This window comes from Pipistrellus hanaki, assembly GCF_964339955.1.
Source record: "Pipistrellus hanaki genome assembly, chromosome: 12".
Classification (NCBI taxonomy): domain Eukaryota; kingdom Metazoa; phylum Chordata; class Mammalia; order Chiroptera; family Vespertilionidae; genus Pipistrellus; species Pipistrellus hanaki.
In genome coordinates, this window is record NC_140514.1 from 48,402,477 (window position 1) to 48,427,328 (window position 24,852).

At 46.4% G+C, this 24,852-nt stretch overlaps 2 protein-coding genes across 3 annotated transcripts; one reads left to right on the forward strand and one right to left on the reverse strand.

Moving 5' to 3' along the window:
- The first annotated feature begins 617 nt into the window (after window positions 1–617).
- Window positions 618–7,625, forward strand: MAT2A (methionine adenosyltransferase 2A). Its single transcript, XM_084900245.1, has 9 exons — window positions 618–850; window positions 3,310–3,387; window positions 3,482–3,604; window positions 3,961–4,073; window positions 4,159–4,302; window positions 4,467–4,685; window positions 4,902–5,084; window positions 5,227–5,360; window positions 6,008–7,625. The coding sequence occupies exons 1-9, from the start codon at window positions 760–762 to the stop codon at window positions 6,108–6,110; spliced, it is 1,188 nt and encodes a 395-aa protein (XP_084756371.1). The 5' UTR covers window positions 618–759; the 3' UTR covers window positions 6,111–7,625.
- Window positions 7,292–22,674, reverse strand: GGCX (gamma-glutamyl carboxylase). 2 transcript variants are annotated; one of them, XR_014796461.1, is made up of 17 exons: window positions 22,541–22,674; window positions 22,017–22,187; window positions 20,130–20,288; window positions 19,412–19,577; window positions 17,580–17,658; window positions 16,679–16,785; window positions 15,199–15,362; window positions 14,592–14,857; window positions 14,318–14,449; window positions 13,806–13,957; window positions 13,201–13,370; window positions 12,885–13,015; window positions 12,471–12,618; window positions 12,110–12,305; window positions 10,590–11,718; window positions 9,797–10,357; window positions 7,292–9,588 (listed from the first exon to the last, which is right to left on the reverse strand). XR_014796461.1 is itself a non-coding variant. In XM_084900217.1 (15 exons), exons 1-15 carry the CDS (start codon window positions 22,581–22,583, stop codon window positions 11,526–11,528), a joined length of 2,277 nt encoding a protein of 758 aa, XP_084756343.1. In that variant the 5' UTR covers window positions 22,584–22,674; the 3' UTR covers window positions 10,172–11,525. The 2 variants fall into 2 exon arrangements, 1 of the variants encoding a protein (XP_084756343.1); XM_084900217.1 differs by lacking the exon at window positions 7,292–9,588 and having other exon boundaries at window positions 10,172–11,718.
- Window positions 22,675–24,852: the final 2,178 nt, after the last annotated feature.

The window sequence follows — 24,852 nt, forward strand, 5'->3', positions numbered from 1 at the left end:
AATACATCTTCTAGCCAGAAAAAAAAAAGAAAAAAAAAACACCACAAAACAAAAACCACTAGCAGCGGGACGTCCTCCTCAGGCCTGCCGGCCGGCCGCGACCCACATGGCGGGAAGAGGAAGGCGGTGCGGGACCCGCGGGCCGGCCAAGATGGCCACCGTCGCGGGGCTGCGGGCCACGCGCCGCCTGCCACCCGGGCATCCAGACGCGGGGCGGCCGGGGACGCATGGCCAAGGGCCAGAGGACAAAACCTGTCACGATTCCCGCCGCCACCGCTGGGGGACGCGACTTCCCGGACAGAGAGCCCGGCCAACGGTCTGGAGGGAGGTGCCATGTCACGGCACAGGGGAGCGGCCCCATCGGTTCCCGGTCGCCTTTCCTCTAGCGCCCCACGGGGAGGGCGCGGCGACCCCGTACGGCCGTGTCCCCACTCACGCCCGGTCGGGGGCGCTTCCTGCCGCCCGTGCGCGCCGCGGGGGAGCCTCGCCCAGTGGTTCGGCCCGAGCGCCCGCGCGCGCCGCCCCGGCGCCCCCCGCGCGAGTGGCGCAGCGGCGCGCGGCGCCGGGGGCGGGGCCGGCGGGCGCGCGCGGGGCGCTCGCTATAAGTATTGGGCCGCGCCGCCCGCCTCCCAGTCCGCTCCGCACCGCCGGCCCGCGCCCAGTGGAACTCGGCCTTCTCCTTGCGCACGTCGCCGCCGCCGTCGCCGCGCCGCTCCTTCCTCAACGTCGCTGTCACTCACCGCCGCCACCACCGCCACCATGAACGGGCAGCTCAACGGCTTCCACGATGCGTTCATCGAGGAGGGCACCTTCCTCTTCACCTCCGAGTCCGTGGGAGAAGGACACTCAGGTGAGGCGCCCGGGCCTGGCGGAGAGCGCGCGGGGCGGGGCGAGGCGGGCCGTGGGGAGGGGGCCTGGCCCGGCCGGACCCGCAGGCGGCGGCTCCCACACGGGTGGCCCTCGCTCGCCGGGCGGTGAGAAGAGCGGCGGCGGCTGCGCGCCTTCCTCGTGGCGCCGCCGGTGCCCGGCGCGTGTACGCCGCTCCCCTCCCCCCTCCCTCTCCTTTCCTCCCTCCCTCCCGGCTGCGCGCTCCGGCACGGAGAAGATTCCAGAAAAGCGAGAAGGGCGGGGGGCCGTGGCAGCTCGTGCTCTGCCCGGGGAGGGCACCATTTCCTCCTCTTCGCCATCCGGAGAGCGCACAGTGGGCGTCCCGCCCGGAGCGCGCCGCGCGCCCGGCCCTCGGGAGCGCGCGCCCCGCATTGCAGCCGCAACCACGTGTCCGCCGCGTGTGGCATCAGGGCCGGGGGAGCGGCCCGGCGGCCCGGGCGCCGGTCCCCGGGGACGCGCGCTCTCCCGCGAATTCCTTGGCTTGGGTCGCTCCTCGCGGAGAAGGTGGACTTGCCCTTAGGCAGTATATGGTCTCCCCTCAAAGGCAACGGTCTCCAAGTAAATATAGCGCGCGTTGAAGGTTTGCCTTATTTGGGCCATGTTTGAAAAGGATGGGAAGCATAAATTAAGGCGCTAGCTGCCATTGCGTGTTTTTTCTTCTTTTAATTTATTTTATTGCTTTTTTTTTTTTTTTTTTTTTTTTTTTTTTTTTTTTTTGAGAGCGAGCTAGAGACATCAACCAGCTGCCTCCTGCACACCCCCCACCGGGGATGTGCCCACAACCAATGTACATGCCCTTGACCGGAATCGAACCTGGGATCTTTCGGTCCCGACGCTCTATCCACAAGCCAAACTGGTTGTGGCTGCCATTGCGTTTTAAAGTACCTTTGGTGCTTTTACCGTTAGGCAGGGTTTACTTGACGCTTCCCTATCTGGGCTTTGTCCGCCGGTCCGCCATGACGGGGATCAGTTTACAGGTGAACCAGTGAAGCTATTTCAAGGAACTTGCAATCAGTACTCAGAAACACCACCTGGTAAAGATTATTATTTTGCCGGACTACTGCTGCCCTGAGGTGTTGACCACGATGACACAGTTATCCAGTGGGGTGGTTTCAGGGCCCATTTCTCTAGTAAGTCTATTGTGCCTTTGGTTAAATTCCACAAGCACAACCTAGTATAGGAGAGGACAAAAACCCAAGGTCCTGATGAGTGAAGGTCAGGTGGCTTAATCATTTAAGTCACAGGCATTTCTAAGTTTGTAAAATTTAGTCGTGAGCTTTGGCCTTGAAATTCAGGAAAGGGGTATTGGTGGTGTTTTGTTCCTCCCTCTCCCAGTTTTTAATAAAGAGAAAATCAACAAGGATTCAGAATACATTTGGGCATTTCCCAGTCTGTTCAGCTCTTGTTTCTGGACCACTCATAATAAAACTAAATAATTTGCCATTTTATTCCCTTTGTTCATAAAGTGCCCTTTCATTGTTTTAATTCTTTGACATTTTTCATTGTCCTAACTGGTATTCTTCATGATCAGAAAAATGATTTTTTTTAAAAAACACCAATTTACCTTTTCTGGTTGGTTGGATTTACAATGCAAACTTTAAATTTGGAGAATAAAATGTTAAGTATTTGAAAATGAAAATCGATACTCCAAAGCTCTTTCCTAGATTTGCCTGTGAATTTGAAGATAAATCACTTTATTTCTGCCTTTCACTTGATTAATCTCGATTATGTGGCTATTCTGTTTAACAATGGAATTTATTTTGCTTGGGAACTTAATTTCAATTTCTCAAAATGTCTGGTATACAGGAGAGACGGACTGAAGTCCACAATGGGTATAAAATACATATGCAGTAACAAGTTTAAGTGTATTAATAAACACACTGGCTATTCTGCTGGCTTATCTGAATTGGTGAGCTTGTGGTACAGCTATATTAAGACCATGGTGTCAAGTTTTCAAGTAACATGTAACATTACATCCAGCATTTATTCTTCAGGCCAATGGCTTTTGGTAAAACTGCTTTAATTATACAGCGGTTAAGATCTCCATATTTGGGATGCTACTGAATTGTACACTTGAAAATGTTTAAATTGGTAGGTCTTCTGTAGGTTTCAACCACAATTATAAAAGGAAGCTCTAGCAACGGATCTTTACAGCTGTGGGTTATAAGAAAAGGGGGCATGGCTCTCGCTGATCTGGCTCAGTAGATAGAGCATCTGCAGGGTGGCTGGGTTGTGGGCTTGATCCCCAGTAGGGGGTGTGCAGGAGGCAGCCAATCAATGATTCTCTCACATCATTGATGTTTCTATCTCCCTGTCCCTTTCTCTCTCTGAAATCAATAAAAATGTTTAAAAAGAAAAGGAGCCATAATAATGCTTATATTAACAGTAAAAGAAATTGAGCTTAGGAATTTTTTTTTCCAGATAAGATTTGTGACCAGATCAGTGATGCTGTCCTTGATGCTCACCTTCTACAGGATCCTGATGCCAAAGTGGCTTGTGGTAGGTTCACGCCATTGCTTATCAACTGATGAGAAAGTTAGCATTATGAAAATTTATAAAAGTGACATTTGAGTGTAAACCTCTCTTTTATTAGAAACTGTTGCTAAAACTGGAATGATCCTTCTTGCTGGGGAAATTACATCCAGAGCTGCTATCGACTACCAGAGAGTGGTTCGTGAAACCATTAAACACATTGGATATGACGATTCTTCCAAAGGTGTGTTTTAATGAGTTGGCTTTTCTAAGTTCTTCCCCCACCACAAATATTTTTTTCAACTCTAGCTCTATTCTTTAGGGTGTGTTAATCTTTAACTCCAGTTGTATAGTTTTACTATCCTTTGGTTCCAGCTCTATTTCATTCTCCAAAAGTACTAACTTTTAAGTATATTTGCCTTCTTTAACAGTACAGGTGACTCTTGAACAACATATAGGGAGTTAGGGCACTGACCTGACCAATGGCACCAGACCCCCTCACCCCCAAATAATTGTATCACCTATATACAGCCAAGTGGCAGATGTATTATTCAAGGATCACTGTGTTGCTATGGGCTTTTATGTTTGGTTTTGTTATAGGGTTTGACTACAAGACTTGTAATGTGCTAGTGGCCTTGGAGCAACAGTCACCAGATATTGCTCAAGGTGTCCACCTTGACCGGAATGAGGAAGACATTGGTGCTGGAGATCAGGTATTGACATAGGCACTATTTGCATATCTTCTAACATTAAATTCTGAGGTTTGGGTTGATGACATTGGTGACTTTGCTTTTTTAGGGTTTGATGTTTGGTTATGCCACTGATGAGACCGAAGAATGCATGCCTTTAACCATAGTCTTAGCACACAAGCTCAATGCCAAACTGGCTGAACTTCGCCGTAATGGCACTTTGCCTTGGTTACGCCCAGATTCTAAGACTCAAGTAAGTGGTAACACATGCTTATTACACTGGCCCAGAATATTAGTGATGTTCAATTAAAGCTAATTTAAAAAAGAATAGCATTTGTCTTTGTAACTTAGGGTAGAAAACCAAAAACAAAACTATTGTAGTAGACTGATATTCTGATGTCCTGTGTTGCCTTCAAGGTGACTGTGCAGTATATGCAGGATCGAGGTGCTGTGATTCCCATCAGAGTCCACACAATCGTTATATCTGTTCAGCATGATGAAGTTGTTTGTCTTGATGAGATGAGGGATGCCCTAAAGGAGAAAGTCATCAAAGCAGTTGTACCTGCAAAATACCTTGATGAGGATACAATCTATCATCTACAGCCAAGTGGCAGATTTGTTATTGGTGGGCCTCAGGTAAGGCATTAATGTCAATCCAGTTTATTTTTCTGTGATGGTTACTGGTAAAAATTTGGCTACTACCACCTTATTTTTACATTTTTGAATCCTACATGTGAATCTTCTGAGGATATTTGTTGAGTGGTACAGAATATTCATTTAACAAAGTTGATCTAGGACCACTTACTGGAAAGGATAAGATATAAACTGACTTAAAATCCTTAATAATTTCAGGGTGATGCTGGTTTGACTGGCCGGAAAATCATTGTGGATACTTACGGCGGTTGGGGAGCTCATGGAGGAGGTGCCTTTTCAGGAAAGGATTATACCAAGGTGGATCGTTCGGCAGCTTATGCTGCTCGTTGGGTGGCAAAATCCCTTGTGAAAGAAGGTCTATGCAGAAGGGTTCTTGTGCAGGTATACACTTTTTATGTAATGAGTGGTTAAAAGGCATGTTAGCGGGAGGGCACTCGGTAGTTATCTACTTGTCTTTTTTTTATACAAGTGTATTACACAAGGGTGTGAGTCTTGACTGATTCTTACATTTGAATCCTTCTAGGTCTCTTACGCAATTGGAGTTTCTCACCCATTGTCTATCTCCATTTTCCATTATGGCACTTCTCAGAAGAGTGAGAGAGAGCTATTAGAGATTGTGAAGAAGAATTTTGACCTCCGCCCTGGTGTCATTGTCAGGTAAAGATGGTAAAGCCTATTGCTAGTGAAAACTATTAAGGGTGTGGGTGTTGTATACCAGAGATATATTTTGATCTGAGACGGTGAAGGAAGACTACTAAAGCGGGGAATACTTGAATTCCTAGAATGTGTGAGTGTTATCTTTCAAGTTGCCTTCAGGACAGGCTTATATTAAGGAAAAAATCCAAAAGTGTAGTGCTCCATGGCTTGACCACCCTAGAGAGTCCTCCATACTTGATACTGGGCTTTGTGCTCATCTTACCTAAGATGTTTACTTCAGAGAAATTAGTATAGATAAATGGGATATTCAAGGCTGTTACAATAACCATGGTAGGGGGTGGATATGTGACTTTGGTAAGTACTTCATGATCTCAGATGAGCTTTTGGTTCTTGAAATTTCTCAGAATAATGACAAGTTTTCATATTTGTTGAGCCAGGGACCGAAAAACAATAGTTACTAATAAGGACTGTGCAAGGAGTTTGGACACCAGGGAAGTAACAAACACTTTTGCAACAAACTTTTTTCCTAGCATACACCAGAGAACTGAACTCATTTGCCAGGAGTCTTGAAAATGAGTCTTGCTGATTGTTTTTGCTTAATTTTTAATTAATTGCTACATATTAAGTTACGGACTTGTATATTCCAGGGATCTGGATCTGAAGAAGCCAATTTATCAGAGGACTGCAGCCTATGGCCACTTTGGTAGGGACAGCTTCCCATGGGAAGTGCCCAGAAAGCTTAAATATTAAAAGTGTTAGCCTTTTTTCCCCAGACTTGTTGGCGTAGGCTACAGAGAAGCCTTCAAGCTCTGAGGGAAAGGGCCCTTCTTCCTAAAATTTCCTGTCCTCTTTCAGCTCCTGAGCAGTTGCAGTCACTCTAGTCAATGACATGAATTTTAGCTTGTGTGGGGGACTGACTGTAAGTTCGCTTGCTATTCTGTCCCTAGGTTTTTTTTTTGTTCACCATTATAATGAATTTAGTGAGCATAGGTGATCCATGTAACTGCCTAGAAACAAACCAACGACACTGTAGTAAATAATGCTTTGAAATTGAACCTTTGTGCCCTATCATCCAACCCCCTAAAATTCTAATTGCATTGACTTTCTCACCAAATGCTGAAAATGTCCTTGTAATGTGCACGTAAAGTACTAGTAGTTCCATTATTATAGCTTCTGTCTGGCAATGCCACAGCCCTGTCAGCATGAATTTGTAATGTCTCCAACTCTATTATGGATGTGAAGCTTTTCCTTATCCTCCCTATAACATGATCCATTTCTAATTATGTAGCTTTTTGTCAGGGAGTGTTCCCTATTCAATCATTCTTGCATGTAACGCAAGTTCCAGATGGAGCTCTAGCCTGACAGAAAAAAAAGGCAGTTACCATTAAACCATCTCCCTGGTGCTTATGCTCTTAATTGCCATCTCTTAAACAGCACCAAATCAAATCTTTCTACTTACTCGGCTGTCTTGGAGGACGTACGTAATAAGGTTTTATTTAGTAAACCAATCCTATGCATGGTTTCAGCACTAGCCAAACCACCAACTCCTAGCTCTAGAAAAACAGGCACTTGGCACCCTTGTGATATACAGAGAAGTCATAGGGCAGTACCTGAGGGTCTGTAGGTTGCACACTTTGGTACCAGATAACTTTTTTTTTTTTTTCTTTCTAAGAAAGACTAAGTACTCCACACTGCACAATAATTCCTCCCAAGGTTTTAACTTTGTTTTGTTTTCAAAACCAGGTCCAATGAGCTTTCTGAACAGCTGGTGTAGCTACAGAGAAACCAGCTTCCTTCAGACAGCAGTGCTTTTGGCGGGGAGGAGGAAAATCCCTTCATACTTGAACATTTTCTAATTGCTTATTTATTGTATTCTGAGGTATGGCGTAAGTACAGAGAAGCCATCGCCTCAGATGGCAGCTTTTAAAAGATTTTTTTTTTCCTCAACACCATGATTCCTTTAATATGTTTCCAGCATTCCCAGGTAGGCCAAGGTGTCCTACAGAAAAACCTTGGGTTAGACCTACAGGGGTTCTGGCTGGTGTTAACAAGGGAGGGCAGAGCTGGTGCAGCTGGCCATGGAGAAAGCTGACTTGGCTGGTGTGGTACAGAGAAGCCAGCTTGTTTACATGCTTATTCCATGACTGCTTGCCCTAAGCAGAAAGTGCCTTTCAGGATCTATTTTTGGAGGTTTATTACGTATGTCTGGTTCTCAATTCCAACAGTTTAATGAAGATCTAAATAAAATGCTAGGTTCTACCTTAACTGTGTCCATCATTTCTTAAGAGTGTTTGATATGAATGTGATCTGAGAAAATACTCTGACCTTGATTAATTGTAATTCCACCCATTGTTCAGGGCAATCATCTCAGTCCTGACTGCAGGCCTTTAATATGTTTATAAATTCATCTATCCCAGCACTAAGGAAGTTCAAGGTTTGGTTTTTTAAGCACTGCCTTTTTTGGCTAAGGAAAGTCAAAATTTCATGTGTCTTTATTACAGCAGCCGTTGCTACACTGCAGTGTTTTGCATTATCTAAGATTGAGGGCATAAAACGAACTAAAACAGGCTCCGTAATAGATTGTTGTTTCTCCCCCTTACACTCCCATAAATGCAAAAAGCCTCTTCAGATTCCTATCGGCCTAAAAAGGTACTAACAGGTCTTTAAAAGAGAAGTGGCCTACTGCAAACTTGGAAAGTGGTAATGTTCAGTCTTGAAAATCTATAAACCCATTTTCAAATAGGTGTTGGAGGTTGCAAAGTTGAAAAGTTTCTAAACAGCAAACAGCTTCCAAGTTAGGATAATAAATGAACTACGCTTTATTTAAAAACATTGAAGGTACAAATTTCCAATGGTTACTAGAAATTTGTGGCAGTTTATAAAAGGAACTTATTCCACATATCTTTGAACCTTTTTTGTCTAGGAGCTGAAGTATAGATGGGCATGCGCCAGCTGGCACATGTTTACATAGCACATGTGGGAAGTCAAGTAGTGGTTCAATTTTTACTTTGACCTGCTGCAAATGTGAGACTCAAGGAATGCTTACACTTGCTTACCCGGAGGTTTAAATTTTTAGAAATGGAAGGGTGTTTCTATAATTTGCTCAGAAAAGAGCTTCAATTTTCACTACAGGGAAAAGCTCCAGAAGGTTTGGAACGCTTAGATAATGCACTGCAGTCTGAAGACATAGATACGTTGGCCAAGTAAAGGGGATCTGAAGAGTGGACCCTGCAGGATGGAGGGGCAGCAAGTAACTGCCTTCCAGATAGCTAGGAAGATCTGTAAGGAGGTGCTTTTCCCTGGGGGGGGGGAGGTTTGGGAGAAAAGGATTTTATAGACGGAAGGCAAAGGGGTATGAGTCTAGGGAGAAGAGTGGAGCAAAGGCATGAAAAGGGTAGAAGAGAATGTCCAAAAGTTCATTTGCCTTTCTGCAAAGTTTTAAAAGGGTGACATTGATTGGGGGGGGGGGGGGGGGTCCAAATGCCTCTGGCTAAATGGACATTGATAACACACTCCCCAAAACAGCCAGATTTTAGACTGGATTCCTTCTGAAATCTGAATAACCCGGATTTATTACATTGGACAATGTATACCAGTGTTAGGATGACCACCCTTTCCCTCTATCCCATCCTAGCACTTCCACTGGGAAAACAAGTCAGGGAATAGCAGCACCCTTGTGAGTGTCCCCTCCCAAAGGAGAAAGCTGCTATCAGCAAAGGGGAGAGGTTGGTGGATCCAGGAACAGAAGATAGAGCTTACTGGCAAAGGACATAGTGCCAAGGTACATTGCGTCAGAGTTGTGCAGTTTCCCCCACACCATTCTTGCTCAATATCGGTGGTGCCCTGGCTGGTGTTGCTCAGTGGCTAGTGCGTTGGCCTGCACACACCAAATGGTCATGGCTTTGGTTCCCAGGCTCATACCCTCCTTGCACTCTAGACTGGTCACCAACTGGTAGGTCGGAGAGGTTGGTGACTGCTGCTCAAAACATCAATTCTAGGGAGGCAACCAATCCGTTAATGGCCCTGTGGCACAGCCATTGCATACAATGCCTTGTATGAATCAAAGGGACTGACTCACTGCCAGGCCCCACGTGGCCAAACCTGTACATCTGCATGGTAGCCCTGCTCTTATCGCCCTGTAACATGAAATTAATAGATTTAAATAAGAGGTAGAACTGACAGGACTTGAAATTACAAGAAATGTGAGGAAAAGACTTGAGACTGATGACTTAGAACACGTGTCAAACACAAGGCCCGCGGGCCAAATCCAGCCCGCCAGGCCTTGCAATGTGGCCCGCACCGCGCTGTCATCACTGCACTCCGCTGTCAGTTTATGACATTGTCAGTTTATGACTGTTCAGTAAACCATTCGGCCCGCGATTTAGGCTGGATTTTAGATTTTGGCCCCTTCTCTGATTGAGTTCGACACCCCTAACTTAGAAGGTGAAAAAAATCTAGTTGCCATTTACTAATAAGGAGGAGCAGGTCTTGAGTTGGAAATGAAGCTAAGTTCTATTCAGGATAGGGTTTGAAAGCTCTGGGCTATCCAGTTAGAGACCTACATACAGGTCTAGGGCACAGGAAAGAAATCTAAGCATAGCCGAAACCAGTTTGGCTCAGTGGATAGAGTGTCTGCCTACAGACTGAAGGGTCCCAGGTTCAATTCCAGTCAAGGACATGTACCTTGATTGTGGGCACATCCCCAATAGGGGTGTGCAAGAGACAGCTGATCGATGTTTCTCTCTCATCGATATTTCAAACTCTCGATCCCTCTTCCTCTCTGTAAAAAATCAATAAAATATATTTAAAAAAAAAAAATCTAAGCATAGCATCACTGGAAACCATAGAATAGTGTGTTCAGTAAAAAAGTGCCTAGGAAAGAACCCTGAGCCCAATGTCCAAGGGGGTTAGGTGGGGTGGGGCACGGGAAGATTGATAACAGATGCAATCTTTTACCAAAGTACTGGGACTGCCATTCTGTTACCAGACCATGAGCTCTTTTTTATTTTTTTTATTATTTATTTATTTATTTTTTTAAAATATATTTTATTGATATTTCACAGAGAGGAGGAAGGGAGAGAGATAGAGAGCTAGAAACGTCGATGAGAGAGAAACATCGACCAGCTGCCTCTTGCACACCCCCTACTGGGGATGTGCCCGCAACCAATGTACATGCCCTTGACCGGAATCGAACCTGGGACCTTTCAGTCCGCAGACCAATGTATGAGCTCTTTTTTAAAAACTGCATTCTCACTTCCTAGCCCAGTGCCAGGCCTTTGAACATTAATGGACCTGAGGAGTTTCCTTGTATATCCAAACTTCATTCCCTTACCCCTCACCAAGTTTGGTTAATACTTTGCCTTCTCATTAAGTGCTAGAATAATGCTAAATGTTAAGCTTGTTTTTAGAAAAATACTAATACCAATCATCTAAATTTCCTTATTTTTTAACTTTCTGTTATCCTCTCATAACTTCTAGTGAAAAACTTACGGAAAAATAGATATGAGAAACTAAGAAGGAACCAGAATTATAGCAAAGAGGAAATTTATGCATTTAGAACCTGATCACCATCCTAAATCACCATACCTATAATTAAGAAGACAAGTTTTAAGTTACATTATTTCAGAATGATTGTGATTCTCAAAATTACAAGGGACAGGGTGAAGGACCTTAAATCAGTCATGAGGTTCAAACCATCAATCCATCCCTTACTAGGTTTGTCTTTGAGCAAATTATAGTACCTCTCAATGTCAGTTTCTCCAATTGTAAAATAAGACTAATGACCATTAAGGACTAAATGTCACGTAGGCACTGTGTGAAGCACTGTGTATATGGCAAGCACTTGAGAATACTTAGCTACTATTTTCATCATGGTACGTAAAATCTCTTTCCCCAAGGAGCCAGTCACTTTATACCTGACTGTCCCCTTTATGGTAGAAGGACCTTTTCACGTTGCTTTTAACCCCCTCCTGGCCTCTAAACCTTGGATTGATAAATCTTATCCTTGCTTTACTTTGTTGGCTTCTTCCTCTAAGATATCATCTCTGAATTTAAAAGAGCTATAGACAAGGAAGAAAAATATAAATATCTGTAAAAGTTTTTTCACATCTCCACTGCACAGGTAATGGTCCTGTGACTGGCTGTACCCAACGTCTAACCCCCACGTCAGAACTCTGAGTGGATATGCTCAGAATTTGGTTCAGGAGGATTAGAATTTGAAGAATCTGTGTTTGAAGGATTCAACTCTCCAAGTGGCTCAAAGGGTCGCAAGTTGGCATAAGTCACCTCTTGGGCCAGTTGCTCCAGGGAAGGGCGACCTAACGCCAGATTTCGAAGTGAGATACAAGTCATCAGGAAGCTGAAAAAGAGGAAAAAGGCCACCCAGTCCAAACTCCTGTTTCAACATGGGAATTCCTACCAAAGCCCTTACGGGACACCTGGTCCTACCTTCTCTCACAGACACAAATGAGAACTGTCTCACAGGGGCCCCCTTATCCCAGGTGGAGGCACCCCACTCCTTATAGTATAAGGCTTATACAGTCTGGTAGGATTCCAGGGTGGGGCAGGAATAACCCATGGGGAGGCTGGAGGTAAACTGGGGCAGAGCAAGACAGCAGACTGTCAGACACACATCATTTACTCCTTCATTAAGTCCTTTCCTGGGACAGAGCCCCTACTGTTACTCTCACCAGAGAAGTTACCAAACCTGCAAATATCTGATGGCAACAAGTATTGTGGGTAAAACTTACCTGCGGCGAAAAATATAGAGCTTTCGCATCAAGAATCGGAAGAATCGCTCATGGAAAGGGGAGTTTCGCCGGCGTTCGATCTCCTGGAGCCTTTGCTGGCGTTTAAGAAAGGTCTGAACCAGAGGTGTTGGCTCAGGACCTCCTTTTACTTCCCCTTCTAGCAGAGGTTGCAGCTCGGGGGGTAGAGGTCCTGTTTCTGCTCAAAGTCAGCAAAAAAGAGGAATCAGAGAGAAAGAGAGAGAGAGAGGGCATTCTCTCTCCTACATCTCCCCTTTCACCAGCTAGAGACTTCAAGTTCCATTTTGGATGGCTAACTTCTTGTTCTCGGGGGTTACCTCAGCCCGAATCTTTATTTACTCACCACTTCCATTCTCCACCTTCTCTTTCAGTTCTTGTAGATATGCCAGTTCTTGCTCCAGTGCAACTTCCGTCGTGTTGACATAGACGTACATGTAGCAGGAAGGACTGGGTGACACTGTGTACACCTTATGGTACTCGCCAACAGGCAACTGAGCAGGGGATAGAAATGAATATATTTCACTCTTTAAACTTTTCCTAATCGGCCTATGAGCTCCTAACACCACTCGCTCCCCACCCACTGGGCATCTTTTTTCTTACTGTGTTCTGGAGTCCAAAGGAACGGACCTCCAGAATCTTAGATGAGGCAATTCACAGCCCCAGAGATCTTTACTTTTTTGAGCCCCCCACAATGTTACTGCTGTGGTGAAACATTGAGTCTATAATAACGCCACTCATCTAAATTCCAGCAAGATACCTGCATTTTTTCTCCCTCCTGAAGAGTGTAGTTCTTCTGTTCTGCCACCAGCTCCACAATCACCTCCCCCTGCAGCAGCTGGATGCTAGTGTTGCCCAGGTCTTCATTCACAAAATTCTCTAGGTGCAGCCCTGACAGGGACAACCAAGTTCCCAAAAGCCCTTCGTGAGTGAACTCACTTCCAGCCAGAACACCCCTCAGACTTCAAAAACATTCCTCCCACCATGAGGACCCCTCCCCTCTCCACCACATGCAAAGTCCCTGACCAAGGAAGCAAGGAGGAGAGACAGCAAAGCCTCCGAGCTTTCTTCCATACCAGGGAAATCGGCAATGAAGACCACCATAGTATAGTTGTCCAAGCTGCTCTTGATCTCCTGTAACTTGGCCCTCCAGGGAGACAGGTCCATCAGCAGTGGCTGCAGCCAGGGGGTGGGCTGGAAGGGGGACCAGGCAGCCTGCACGATGTCCACATGAGGGTCAAAAAGCCTTAGGAAAGAAAACCATGTTTTAAAAAGGCCATAGCCACCTACCCATCAGAATGTCCAGTTCTGTTTCTCTCATCACCATTCCCAGAGAGAGGGAACAGGGTTTCCAGAAAGAAAACGTGGCCTGTGTCAGCACGTTATGACCAGTCTGAGGCACAGAGGGGGAAGAGATTCTGCAGCACTGAGAAGAATGAGGATTAGTGGCCATCTGAGAATGGTGTTAAGTTTCTAGCAGAACAAGTCATATTACCTTTTCTTCTGGGTGATGGGGCCCCCTGCTGGAAGCAATCAGCTATGCCCACAACCAGTTCTACAGGGACATGCACCAGAGGACAGACAGCCTTTCAAGCAAGACAGCACTGGGGAGCGTGGCCTAAACATCTTGGCAAAAGGAGCTGAATTTCATTTTTCCCCCTTCCCTGCTCCCCTTGCCCACCTCTGCTGGAAGCGTTCATTGATGGACACCCAGATATCAAAGTAGATCTGGGGCTCAGTAACATTGTACTTGGGAAGCAGGCGGCTCAGGCAAGTGGCATATTGCTTCAGCATGTCTGCATGATCCTTCCATCGCCGGCTCTGTGTGAATACCTGTCCCAAACCCCCATGTTAGTCCCACCTCATCGTACTGCCTCCTGGATGAGTCATGCACTGCCAATGGGACAAAGAGATCTAGTGGTTTGACCAGGAAAAAAAACACCTTGTTTTTGGGGAAGAATTTTTCCTTGCTGGGCTAGTGGTTTACTTACCTTTCTTAAATCTGATCTCAGTTTAAGGAGGTGACTGACACTGCCCTATTTCAACCCACACAAAAGAAGGTTGAACCTGGCCCCTGAGAAAGGGGAGTGGCCCAAATTTGTTTTATTTTACAATTGTGTTTAGGACCAAACCAGACCCCAAAGCTCAAGGAAGCTCTGAGGAACAATACATTGTCAGCATCAGAAATCTCACCCCGGGGTTAAGGTAGCCCAGCTCGCCAGTGCGGCCATCGCGGTAGGTGATTTTCACGTGCTGGTGGGAGCGGGAGTGCACCATCATGTCCCAGGAATAGCCGTAGAGTCCATTTGTCCAGTTGTTATAGCCCTGAGAAGGCAGGGCAGAGGAAATCAGCTTACTGGTTCTTAGGCTAATCCCATCCTCTATCAACAAAGGGCTACATGACCAGCCACTCTTTCCCTGAGGCTGTCACTCTGCACTCTCCACGCTAACCCCAGCCTACACATACCTGGGTGAGGAAGTGGGAATAGGGCAGGAAGAGCTGCTCCAGGAGGTAGATGAGGGTGAAGGCAGTGCCTAGCTGATGGCGCAGCCCTGGCTTCTGACTGCCTTTGGCCCGGCTCCTCTTATACACGCAGGAAGCACTGGGCTGAGGGGCAGCCTTGAGGGGCAGCAGTTCTTGCAGCCTTTTGGGGCAGTGAGACACCAGCTTCCGAGGCCACTCAGGGGAGCAGAAGAGAGGGCTGCTGGCCAGCATGACATAGGGGAACATACCTAGAAAAGCAAGGAGGAAAGAAGCATTTCAGGAGTTCGGCTTGGGGAGATGTGGGTAATCCCCTTGACCCCTTTCCCTTAAGAAACCTCTCGAAAGTATCCCACTTCTTATAAAAGAAGTTCTTAAGTAAAGGATACTTACTTCCCAGAGATTCCTTACTACACAGCATACTAGCTGAGCCCAGAAGTCCCAATTCTCTCTTCCCAGTTTATTTCCACGCCACAGTGACTGCATCAGGCTCAGTGTGGCTGCTATTCCCATCATCTCCCAGTCCCAAGCAACGCCTCTGGCAAGCCCCTCCCTGTGGTTTTCTATTTCCTGCCGGATGACAGGTACTCACCAATGCTGAAAAGCTGGGAGTTCATGCAGTGGAAGTAGGACACGAAGAGGAGGCCCACGGATCTTGAGGTGTCGAAGAAGAGCAGGAAACCAGCCGAGAGGTCAAGGAGCAGTCCGCACCAGTGCACCACCAGCAGACTGGTCATCTCTTCGGACAATACCAGTCTGCGGGCACCGGGGACAGGGGTCAGGCACCCGCCCACTGGGAGCCTGGCTGACACGGCACACTCACAGCAAATGCACCCCTGCTACCCTGTCCTTGCCAAAGGAGCATCTCCAGCGGGTGGGTAGAACTCTGCACAAAGACACCCCAGAGGTTTATCAACCACTGTGCATTTCCACGCACATTAGGTGTCCAGCTGTTTTCAACATACCCTCTGTCAGAAGCAAGGGCAAATTAGGGCCAATCTGATGGAGAAGTGTGGGTGCTGTGGAAGGGAGGCTCTGCATAGAGGTTACAAATTAGAAAAAATTTTAAAAGGTGAATGCTAGCCCTAGCCAGTTTTGCTCGGAGGTTAGAGCGTCGGCCTGCGAACTGAAAGGTCCCAGGTTCGATTCCGGTCAACGGCACGTGACCGGGTTGTGAGCTCAATCCCCAGTGGGGGACTTGCAGGAGGCAGCCGATCCATGATTCTCTCTCATCATGGATGTTTCTATCTCTCTCTCCTTCTTCCTTCCTCTCTGAAATCAATATATATATATATATATATATATATATATATATATATATATATATATATATATGTATGTATTTTTTTTTTAAGGTGAATGCTTGACCAATATGATTCTGAAGTCAAACTACAGGAACTGAGAAATACCAGGGAAGAGGAAAAAGAACGAAGCAAAAAAAGAGAGAAGAAATGGGAGGAAGACAGAAGTCAGAGAGGCGAACTTCTGCTTTGAGGAGAGTTGGTAGCACTGGTTCTGTCAGGTCAGGGACACTGTCCATCTTCTCAGTGCACTAGCTGAGGGGTCCTGGAGAGGCAGGGGTGGCAACCAACTCATTCACCAAGTCACCTAGTTCTAGCTCTTTCCTCTCCTTTTTCTTTTTTTAATGTTTGTATTGATCTCAGAAAGAAAGGGAGAGGAAGAGAGAGATAGAAACATCGATGGGATTGAATCATCAATAGGCTGCCTTCTGCACAATTCTTACTAGGGATCAAGCCCACAACCTGGGCATGTGCTCTGACCAGGAATTGAACCGGAGACTTCGTGGTATATAGGTTGATACTCAACCACTGAGCCACACCAGCCGGCCGGGCTTTCCGCTTCCTTTTAAATTTATTTCCCTCCATTGCCACCCACAGCATAAGTTTCACAGGGGCAGCCTTCTGCTGAATGGGGAGATGAGTGGACAGAGGAAAGTATGTTGCAAATTCAGGCAAAGAAGGAACAGCAGCCATTACTGCAGACAGGACAGAGGTGAGTCGCCCCCTCTGTACCTGTGCTTCAGTGAGGCCTCTGCCCTGATGGCCACTCACTTGAAGGGACTGAAGAGCCAGTGCCGGGACAGGCTATCCATGGAATAGCCTTCCACCCAGTCTGCATCCAGCTTTTTCACACCCGCAATGAAGTACACAATGAAAATCTGCAAACACAAAATGCAAAACAAATGTTTAAAGATAAAGAGTACTGGAGACCATTATACTAAGTAAAATAAGCCAAGTCAGAGAAAGATAAATATCACATGATCTCAATCATTTGTGGAATATAATGAACAACATGCTAGTAAAGTGATGAACAAAAAATAGAACCAGAGATACAAAAGCATCGAACAGATTGTCCAACCTATGAGGGAAGAGGGTAAAGGGGTAAGAGATCAACCAAAGAACGTGTATGTATGCATATGAGCATAACCAATGGACACAGACAGTAGCAGGGTGAGGGCACGTGCTGGGGAGTGGGCAGCGGCCAGGGAGAGGTAAATGGAGGGAAAAGGAGACTCATGTAATACTTCAAACAATAAAAAATTTAAATTTAGAAAGAGAGAGAAAGTTCTCATCTTAGTTGAGGGACCAAGGAAGATTAGTTCCATTCTTCTATTCACTCATCTCAGATATTCACTCATCCAACCAGTATCTACTGACATCCTACCAATGCCAGGCACAGTATTAGGGACCAAGGAGAGTCATAAAGCATAGATATTATTCTCTCTCATGAGGATTCTAACCTGGCAGGGACAAAGCCCTATTTCCTTCCATGACAAGGTGAGATAGCCCAGAGATTAGGGTTTTGGAAACAAGAGGAAAGCCAGCCTTGCCTTCCAGTAAAAGGGAAGAAAGAGAAGATCTAGGGAGGCAGAGTAGAGTGCAATCTGCCGTGGGATCGCCATGCTTCCAATGGCTGTCGAAGGACGCCTCCCTCTTTCCTAAGACCTTGTACCTGGCCACGCAGCACAGCGTAGTTCCAGAGAGGCACGTGGGCATTCCGCTTCCGGGTATTCAGCAGACCATCCACAGACCTACACCAAGTAAGGTAAGGATTGAGGAGAGCTTCTGAGTCCAGCCACATTTCCACCTTCCTTTTTAAATGTAATAATCTATATCAGGACAATTCCCATACCCTCTCTGATCCTCTGGACTATTTTGACACCCTTTAGAATTATATGAGAAAACTGGAACAGTGATTATTTTAACTCATAACAGAAATTTAACTAGTGAGTTATAACAGTAAAAAGTTCAGTGTTTACCGTTAGTTATTTAGCAAATTAGTTAGTCCTAATGGGAAAAGTCAGTAAAAAGACTACAATGCTAGAATATGACTGAATTTAGCAAAGAATTCATTTAAGGAAGTGTTTAAAAAGTTTGAGGTTTATGTAAATATATTAGAAAATTTTCAATATCCTAAACAAACTGACACCTGTAGACCTGAATGCCAGGATCTAGTGCCAGAGGGTCCCCACTAACAGCCTACACTGGGAGAGAACGGATAAACGCAGGCTCTAAGACTAGATGCGCTCTGGGGAAGCAGAAGCAAAGCACCTTTTCAAGAAGACAATGAATGAGCCGAGAAGCTGGGGAAGGGCAGCTTACACTGGTCAAGAGCACTGGAGTCTACAGCTAAGGAGACCTCGATTCTCACTTGTGCCTCTTGCTGCTGTGTGGCCTTAGGCAAATCTTTTACTTCCCTAAGCCTTCATGTCTTCATCTATAAAATGTGGAAAGCACTATGGACCTCATGGGGTTACACTGAGGAAAAATTAGTGTTGAGCATGGTATTTGGAAATCCATCAGTAAGTAAGTGGTATGTATTTTTTTTTTTTTTTTTTTAATTTTTTAGCCAAAACCGGTTTGGCTCAGTGGATAGAAAGACAGCCTGCGGACTGAAGGGTCCCGGGTTTGATTCCGGTCAAGGGCATGTACCTTGGTTGTGGGCACATCCCCAGTAGGGCGTGTGCAAGAGGCAGCTGATCGATGATTCTCTCTCTTCGACGTTTCTAACTCTCAACCCCTCTCTCTTCCTCTCTGTAAAAAATGAATAAAATATATATTTTTTAATTTTTTTCAGGAGTATTCTGCCAAAACTGTCTCTTAATGAGCAGAGCTGGCCATCCTGAATGAGTCCAATGGTTTACAAAAGGAGTATTTGTGTGTGTGTATTAACAAATGAAACTTCATGACTGATAAATCACTGATTCAATGCTTGAGTTTTTTTACTCATACTTATCTTACTGAGATCTCATATTTGCTTATCACTTAATAACGGGAAAGATCCTCAAAGGTCGTCTGTCCTGCCACCTGGTTTGCAGATCCCTTCTCCACCTTCCCTGAACGATGGCCACCTAAACCGGAGGCGGAGGAGGTTACCTCCTCCCAGGACAGCGCTGCTGAGCAGCCCTGGGGGGCCCTCTCCTTCTGACACGACTCTGCCTCACAGCAACTTCTGCTCTGAGCTCTAACTCTGGGCTCACTCAGAGAACGTCTGCTCCCTCTTCCACATGACCACCCTTGCAGTATCTGAAAACAGCTATGTCTGGCTTTAGTCTTCTCTTCTTCTCTCTAAGAAGATTACAGGAAGTGCACAGATCAAGGCACCTGGGGAGATACGGAAAGAGTGAAGGGGTGGGAATGGAGCCATTTTGCTTTTTTGTCATCCCAAGTGCCACAACTGACTCTTCCCCGTCCCAAATCCATCCAAATTAAAGTGTGACCTCTTATCTCTGGTAAACAACCTGACCCAGCCAATCCCTCCCCTCTTTTTCCCTAGATTCATACCAGTAGCGGTTTGCATCCATGAATGTCAGCTGAAAAGCTAACAAACCATACAGATAGGAGTGGTTGTTCCATGACGTCTTGTCCAGGAGAAACACATACCAGTACGGCAGCAGGAATAACACACAGCTCATCCGGTAGCACAGGCCCAGCATCATGCCCAGTGCCCCTGGGATTTTTGGGGGGGAGAGAAATAAGAGGTCAAAGGTCACCACCAGCCCAGCTCCCCTGGGACAGGCTGTGGGTGGGATTAAGAAAAGTCATCAGCCGAAACCAGTTTGGCTCAGTGGTAGAGCGTCGGTCTGCGGACTGAAAGGTCCCGGGTTCGATTCCGGTCAAGGGCATGTACATTGGTTGCGGGCACATCCCCAGTAGAGGGTGTGCAGGAGGCAGCTGGTTAATGTTTCTCTCTCATCGACGTTTCTAGCTCTCTATCCCTCTCTCCTCCTCTCTGTAAAAAAATCAATAAAATATATTTTTTTAAAAATTAAAAAAAAAAAGAAAGAAAGAAAAGTCATCAGACATTTTATAATCAGGTACAACTAAATCAAAATTAAATGTTATGTTAATATTTTTAGAAAGAGCTATGGGGTCGCAGCTCAGATGACACACAGGTCAGGAAGATGAAATTATGAGTCACAAGGGAAGTGAATAAGGAACCCAAGACCATTTGTATTTCTCTGTTTGAGATAGGCCAATCAATATTCCCTGTCCCCCTCACCCAGAAACATGACGGTGTAGACAAGATACATCCAGTCAAGTGGCAGCGGCTGCAGGACATCCAGCAAGGGGAAGCGGCACACCTCCAGCCCATCCAGGTATCGTCGGTCCAGGGAGCTGAGCCCCCGCTCCTGGGGGATATCGAGCACCATCAACAGCCCTGAGAGGCAGTTAGACAGGGTCATGAGGCCTCAGCAAAGGAAGCAGTAGAATATGTTTAAATACTGAATCTACCGTGTTTCCCCGAAAATAAGACATCCTACTTACAGGTTTCCTTCTGAGTGAAATATAAGGCCCCCCCTAAGGCTAAACATGAGAGATTTAGTCCACTGATTCTGAAAGAAATGGAGTCACAAGAAATTCACCAGGAAATTCAGGAATTGGATTGTTATGATGATGTTCCAGAAGATGATGACATAATTGTCATTGAATAAATTCTTGATACTGTAGGATTCAGTTTGTCTGGTTTGTGTTGACAACTACCATACTACCGTACCGTATACAGGTAATAAATTTCCTTTATTTTCATTTAACAATAAATGCGTACCGTATTCTTCTTCATGGAAAAACAAGACATCCCCTGAAAATAAGACCTAGCGCATCTTTGGGAGCAAAATTTAATATAAGACACTGTCTTATTTTCGGGAAAACAGGGTAGCTCCAAGGTCAGGTCTTTCCTATCCAGACTTCACCATTTATTCATTCATCCAACAAGCATTACTGAGTACCTCCTCTGATAGGCACTCTGCCAGTTGTGTGATCAGTTACTGTACCTCACCACGCCAATTCCCCATTTGGAAAAGAGGGATCATAATAATTTACAGGGTTACAGAGAGGATTAAATGAGAGAAACATACAAAATGCTATAAAAGCTGTTCAGGTTTTGATAGTTAATATGTGCAAAGATCTGTCACACTGGACTACAGAAAGTGCTCAAGGATGGTGTGTTTGCTTCTCAACTTTTCCCACCTCCTGGCACACCCAGAAAACAGCAGTTTTTGGCCAACACATTGGGATAAACAGAAGGGGCCACCCAGGTCAGGAAGCAGCTCCAGCCCAGGCAGTGTTTCGCAACCTCAGGACCATTGACATTTGGGGCTGGTTAATTATTTGCTGGGAGGGACTATCCTGTGCATCAAATAAGCAGCATCTCTGGCTCCTATGTAGATGCCAGTAGCCACCTATCCCCGCCCCCCACATATGACAAATAAAAATGTCCCCGGACATTGCCAAGTGTCTCCAGTCCCCTACCCCCCCACCCCCCACCCCCCCACCCCCCCCACCCCCCACCAACAAAAAAGCCCGAGGTTGAGAACCACTGAGCTATCAGGATTAATATCTCAGCATATCATAATCCATGCCAAGTGGGAGCTCTGGGTTAGGGAGTTACAGCCAACATGTCTGCTATTTCTCTAAAGTCTAGTCCCTAGTGTAATTATTGAACACCTTCATGACATAAGGAAAGCGAATCCCTGTTCCTCTGCCTCTGTATTTCCTATAGCCTCAGATCAAAGCATTTCTGACCTCCAGAGGCTAATCAGAGGAGACAAAGCTGGGTTTGATCCTAAACTCCACAAATACCCTCTTCCAGGACACTGATGCCTCCCGCTGTGAGAAAAGGGGAGGAAAGTTCACTAGATAAGTAACCAAGAAATAGACAAGGTTGGGAGGCAGTGATACTCCCAAAGCTCATAAGCCTCTGATGCAAGCAATCAGGTATATAAGAGGTCTCTCTATGGGACAAGGGAAAAGCAAAGGCTAAGGATCGGAGCAGACTCTAATCCCAGTTTGCGAGTTCTTGGCACTTGACGGTTTCCATCTCCCATCACCTTCACATTGTCACTCTCCCGCCCCAATCACACTGGCCGCTCCCAGAAATCGAACTTACCGAAGAGAAAACGGAAGACAGCCAGGCTTGCAGGATCCATCGGCCGATTCAGCAGGGCCACCAGCCTCCCCCAGCTGGATACATCTGTCCACTCAAAACCCAAGAGTTTCCCCATGCGGCTGGCCTGACCGGGGCCCGGGGTCTGTGCAGTCTTGTCTTTACGTGCTTTATCTGTAACCAACAAACGGAGAAAGGTGTGTGCACGTGTGGGGTGGAGGTGCTTTAAAGCCGGCTTCTTCCCCAATCAACAGCCCCAACAATCCGAGGGCTTCTGCCAACCTCATCTCTACCTTCTGTCCCGCTAACCTCCACCAGGAACACCCTGCAGGGCAGCCCCTCCTCCAGGACGCGCCAAGGCCCCACACCTCCTCAGACTACTGCATCCCCAAACTGCAGGCTGCAACCTGGAAGCCCCGTCCCCAGGACCCACAGGGCAGCCCGTCCTCCGGTCCCCGCCACTCCCAGACCAGCGCCCCACCCCCCCCCCCCCGCCGCAGGGGGGGGGTGGGGGACTCTAAGCCTACCTGAGGCGGGCGCAGCCCGCGGGGACCCGGCAGACATCGCCATCGTCTTGCGGAGATAAGGCACCCACAGTAGCCACCCGCGGGCGAGGGGCCGCTCCCCTAGGCCCCGCCTCCCCGACACGTCAGCCGGGAGCAGCCGGCCGGAAAGCGCTGGGACTGTCGTGAAAGGCCGTAAGCCGACGGGATCCTGGCTCCTTGCTTGGCGGCAGAAGGCAGGGCGAGGGGCCTGCGGGGCGGGGCGGGGCGGGGCGGGGCGGGCCCGGAGGGGTGGGCGGGCCTCGCCTCACCTGGTGGTGCAGGGAGGTTGCGGGAGGACGCTTCTGAGCCCTCCCGCTGTCCTTAGGCCTCTCCAGGGGGTAGTGTCCCTGTAGTGCTCCCTGATGTGAACATGTCGTACTCTTCCCTTAATGGTTGACCGCTGAGTTGAGGACGCATCTGGCAGGGGCTGTCCAGCCCAGAGAAAGTACACCAGTTCCTTTATCCGCCGGTACCTGCCAAGAACCAGAGCGGTTTGGATGCAGCAGGGAAACTGGAACAGCATCACTGAAGAGGGGATGCGGAATAGGGGTAGTGAGTAGACTGTGGCCCATCAGGGAAGATTTTTTTTTCCTTTTGTAATCCTCACCAGAGGATGTTTCCCATTGATTTTTAGAGAGAGAGAGGGAAAGACAGAGAGGAATGTCAATGTGAGAGACATCAATTGGCTGCCTCCAGCACCTGCCCAGACCAGGGCCCAAGCCAGGGAGGAGTCCTTGATGGGAATCAAACCCGGAACCCTTCAGTCCGCAGGCGAATGCTCTATGCACTGAGGCAAACCGGCTAGGGATTCAGGGAGGTTTTTAGAGAGACCAGTCAACACTGTAATATCTTAACTCTCTGTCCTGGGATTGGGCAGCAGGAGAAGGCATCCAAGGGCAGCAGTTCTCATATTTTTTGGTCTCAGGACCCCTCTGCATTGTTACATAGCATTGAGAACCTTAAAGAACTGTTATTAATGTGGGTTATATTTTTCCATATTGAGGAAAGTTTGAATTGATTCACTAGAAAAAGAATAAATCCATTAAATATTTTATAACTAGCATTTTTGTTAATAAAGATACATTATCACCAAAATTGCATGAAGAGTACTTCAGAATTCAGACTGGTGCAGCCATTATGAAAAACAATATGGAGTTTCCTCAAAAAATTAAAAATGGAACTCCCATTTGACCCAATGATCCCACTTCTAGGACAATATCCCAAGAAACCAGAAACACCAATCAGAAAGGATATGTGCACCCCTATGTTCATAGCAGCACAATTTACCATAGCTAAGATTTGGAAACAGCCTAAGTGCCCATCAACAGATGAGTGGATTAAAAAAAAAGTGATACATCTACACAATGGAATACTATGCTGCTGTAAAAAAAAAAAAAGGAAGAAAGAAAGAAAGAAAGAAAGAAAGAAAGAAAGAAAGAAAGAAAGAAAAGAAAAGAACTCGCCCAGCTGGTTTGGCTCAGTGGAGAGTGTCGGCCTGCAGACAGAAGGGACCCAGGTTCATTTCCTATGAATGGCACATGCCTGGGTTGTAGGCTCGATCCCCAGTAGGGGGTGCGTGCAGAAGGCAGCTGATCAATGGTTCTCTCATTATTGATGTTTCTCTCTGGCTCCCTCTTCCTTCCTCTCTGAAATTAATTATATATGTAGTTTTAAAAGAACTCTTATCATTTGCCACAGCATGAAAGGATCTGGAGAATATTATGCTAAGCAAAATAAGCCAGTCAGAGAAAGATGTATCACATGATCTCACTGATATATGGAACAAAATAAATCAATAAACAAAAATAGATCCAGAGACATAGAAGCATGGAGTAGGCTGTTGAACCTCAGAGGGAAGGCAGGGAAGGGTGGGTGGGAAGAGATCAACCAAATAATTTGTATGCATAACCAGCAGACACAGACAATAGGGTGGTGAAGGCCTGGGGTGGGGGGCAGGAGTGGACGAGAAGATGTCAATGGAGGAAAAGGGGGGACTTATGTGATACTTTCAACAATACATTTTTTTAAAGAATACTTCGTATTGTCTTATGTGTAAATCTCTACTGTGAGGGCTTAACTGAAGACAGCTGGATTTTCATATCTGCTTCTGCAGTACGTCTGTTGTGAAATGGTATTGGTTGATATAAGTATGGGAGGGAAATCTGGCTTCACAGAAACTTAGCTGGACTAGGGAGAAGCATTTTTTTAAAATATATTTTATTGATTTTTTTTACAGAGAGGAGGAGAGAGGGATAGAGAGCTAGAAACGTCTATGAGAGAGAAACATCGACCAG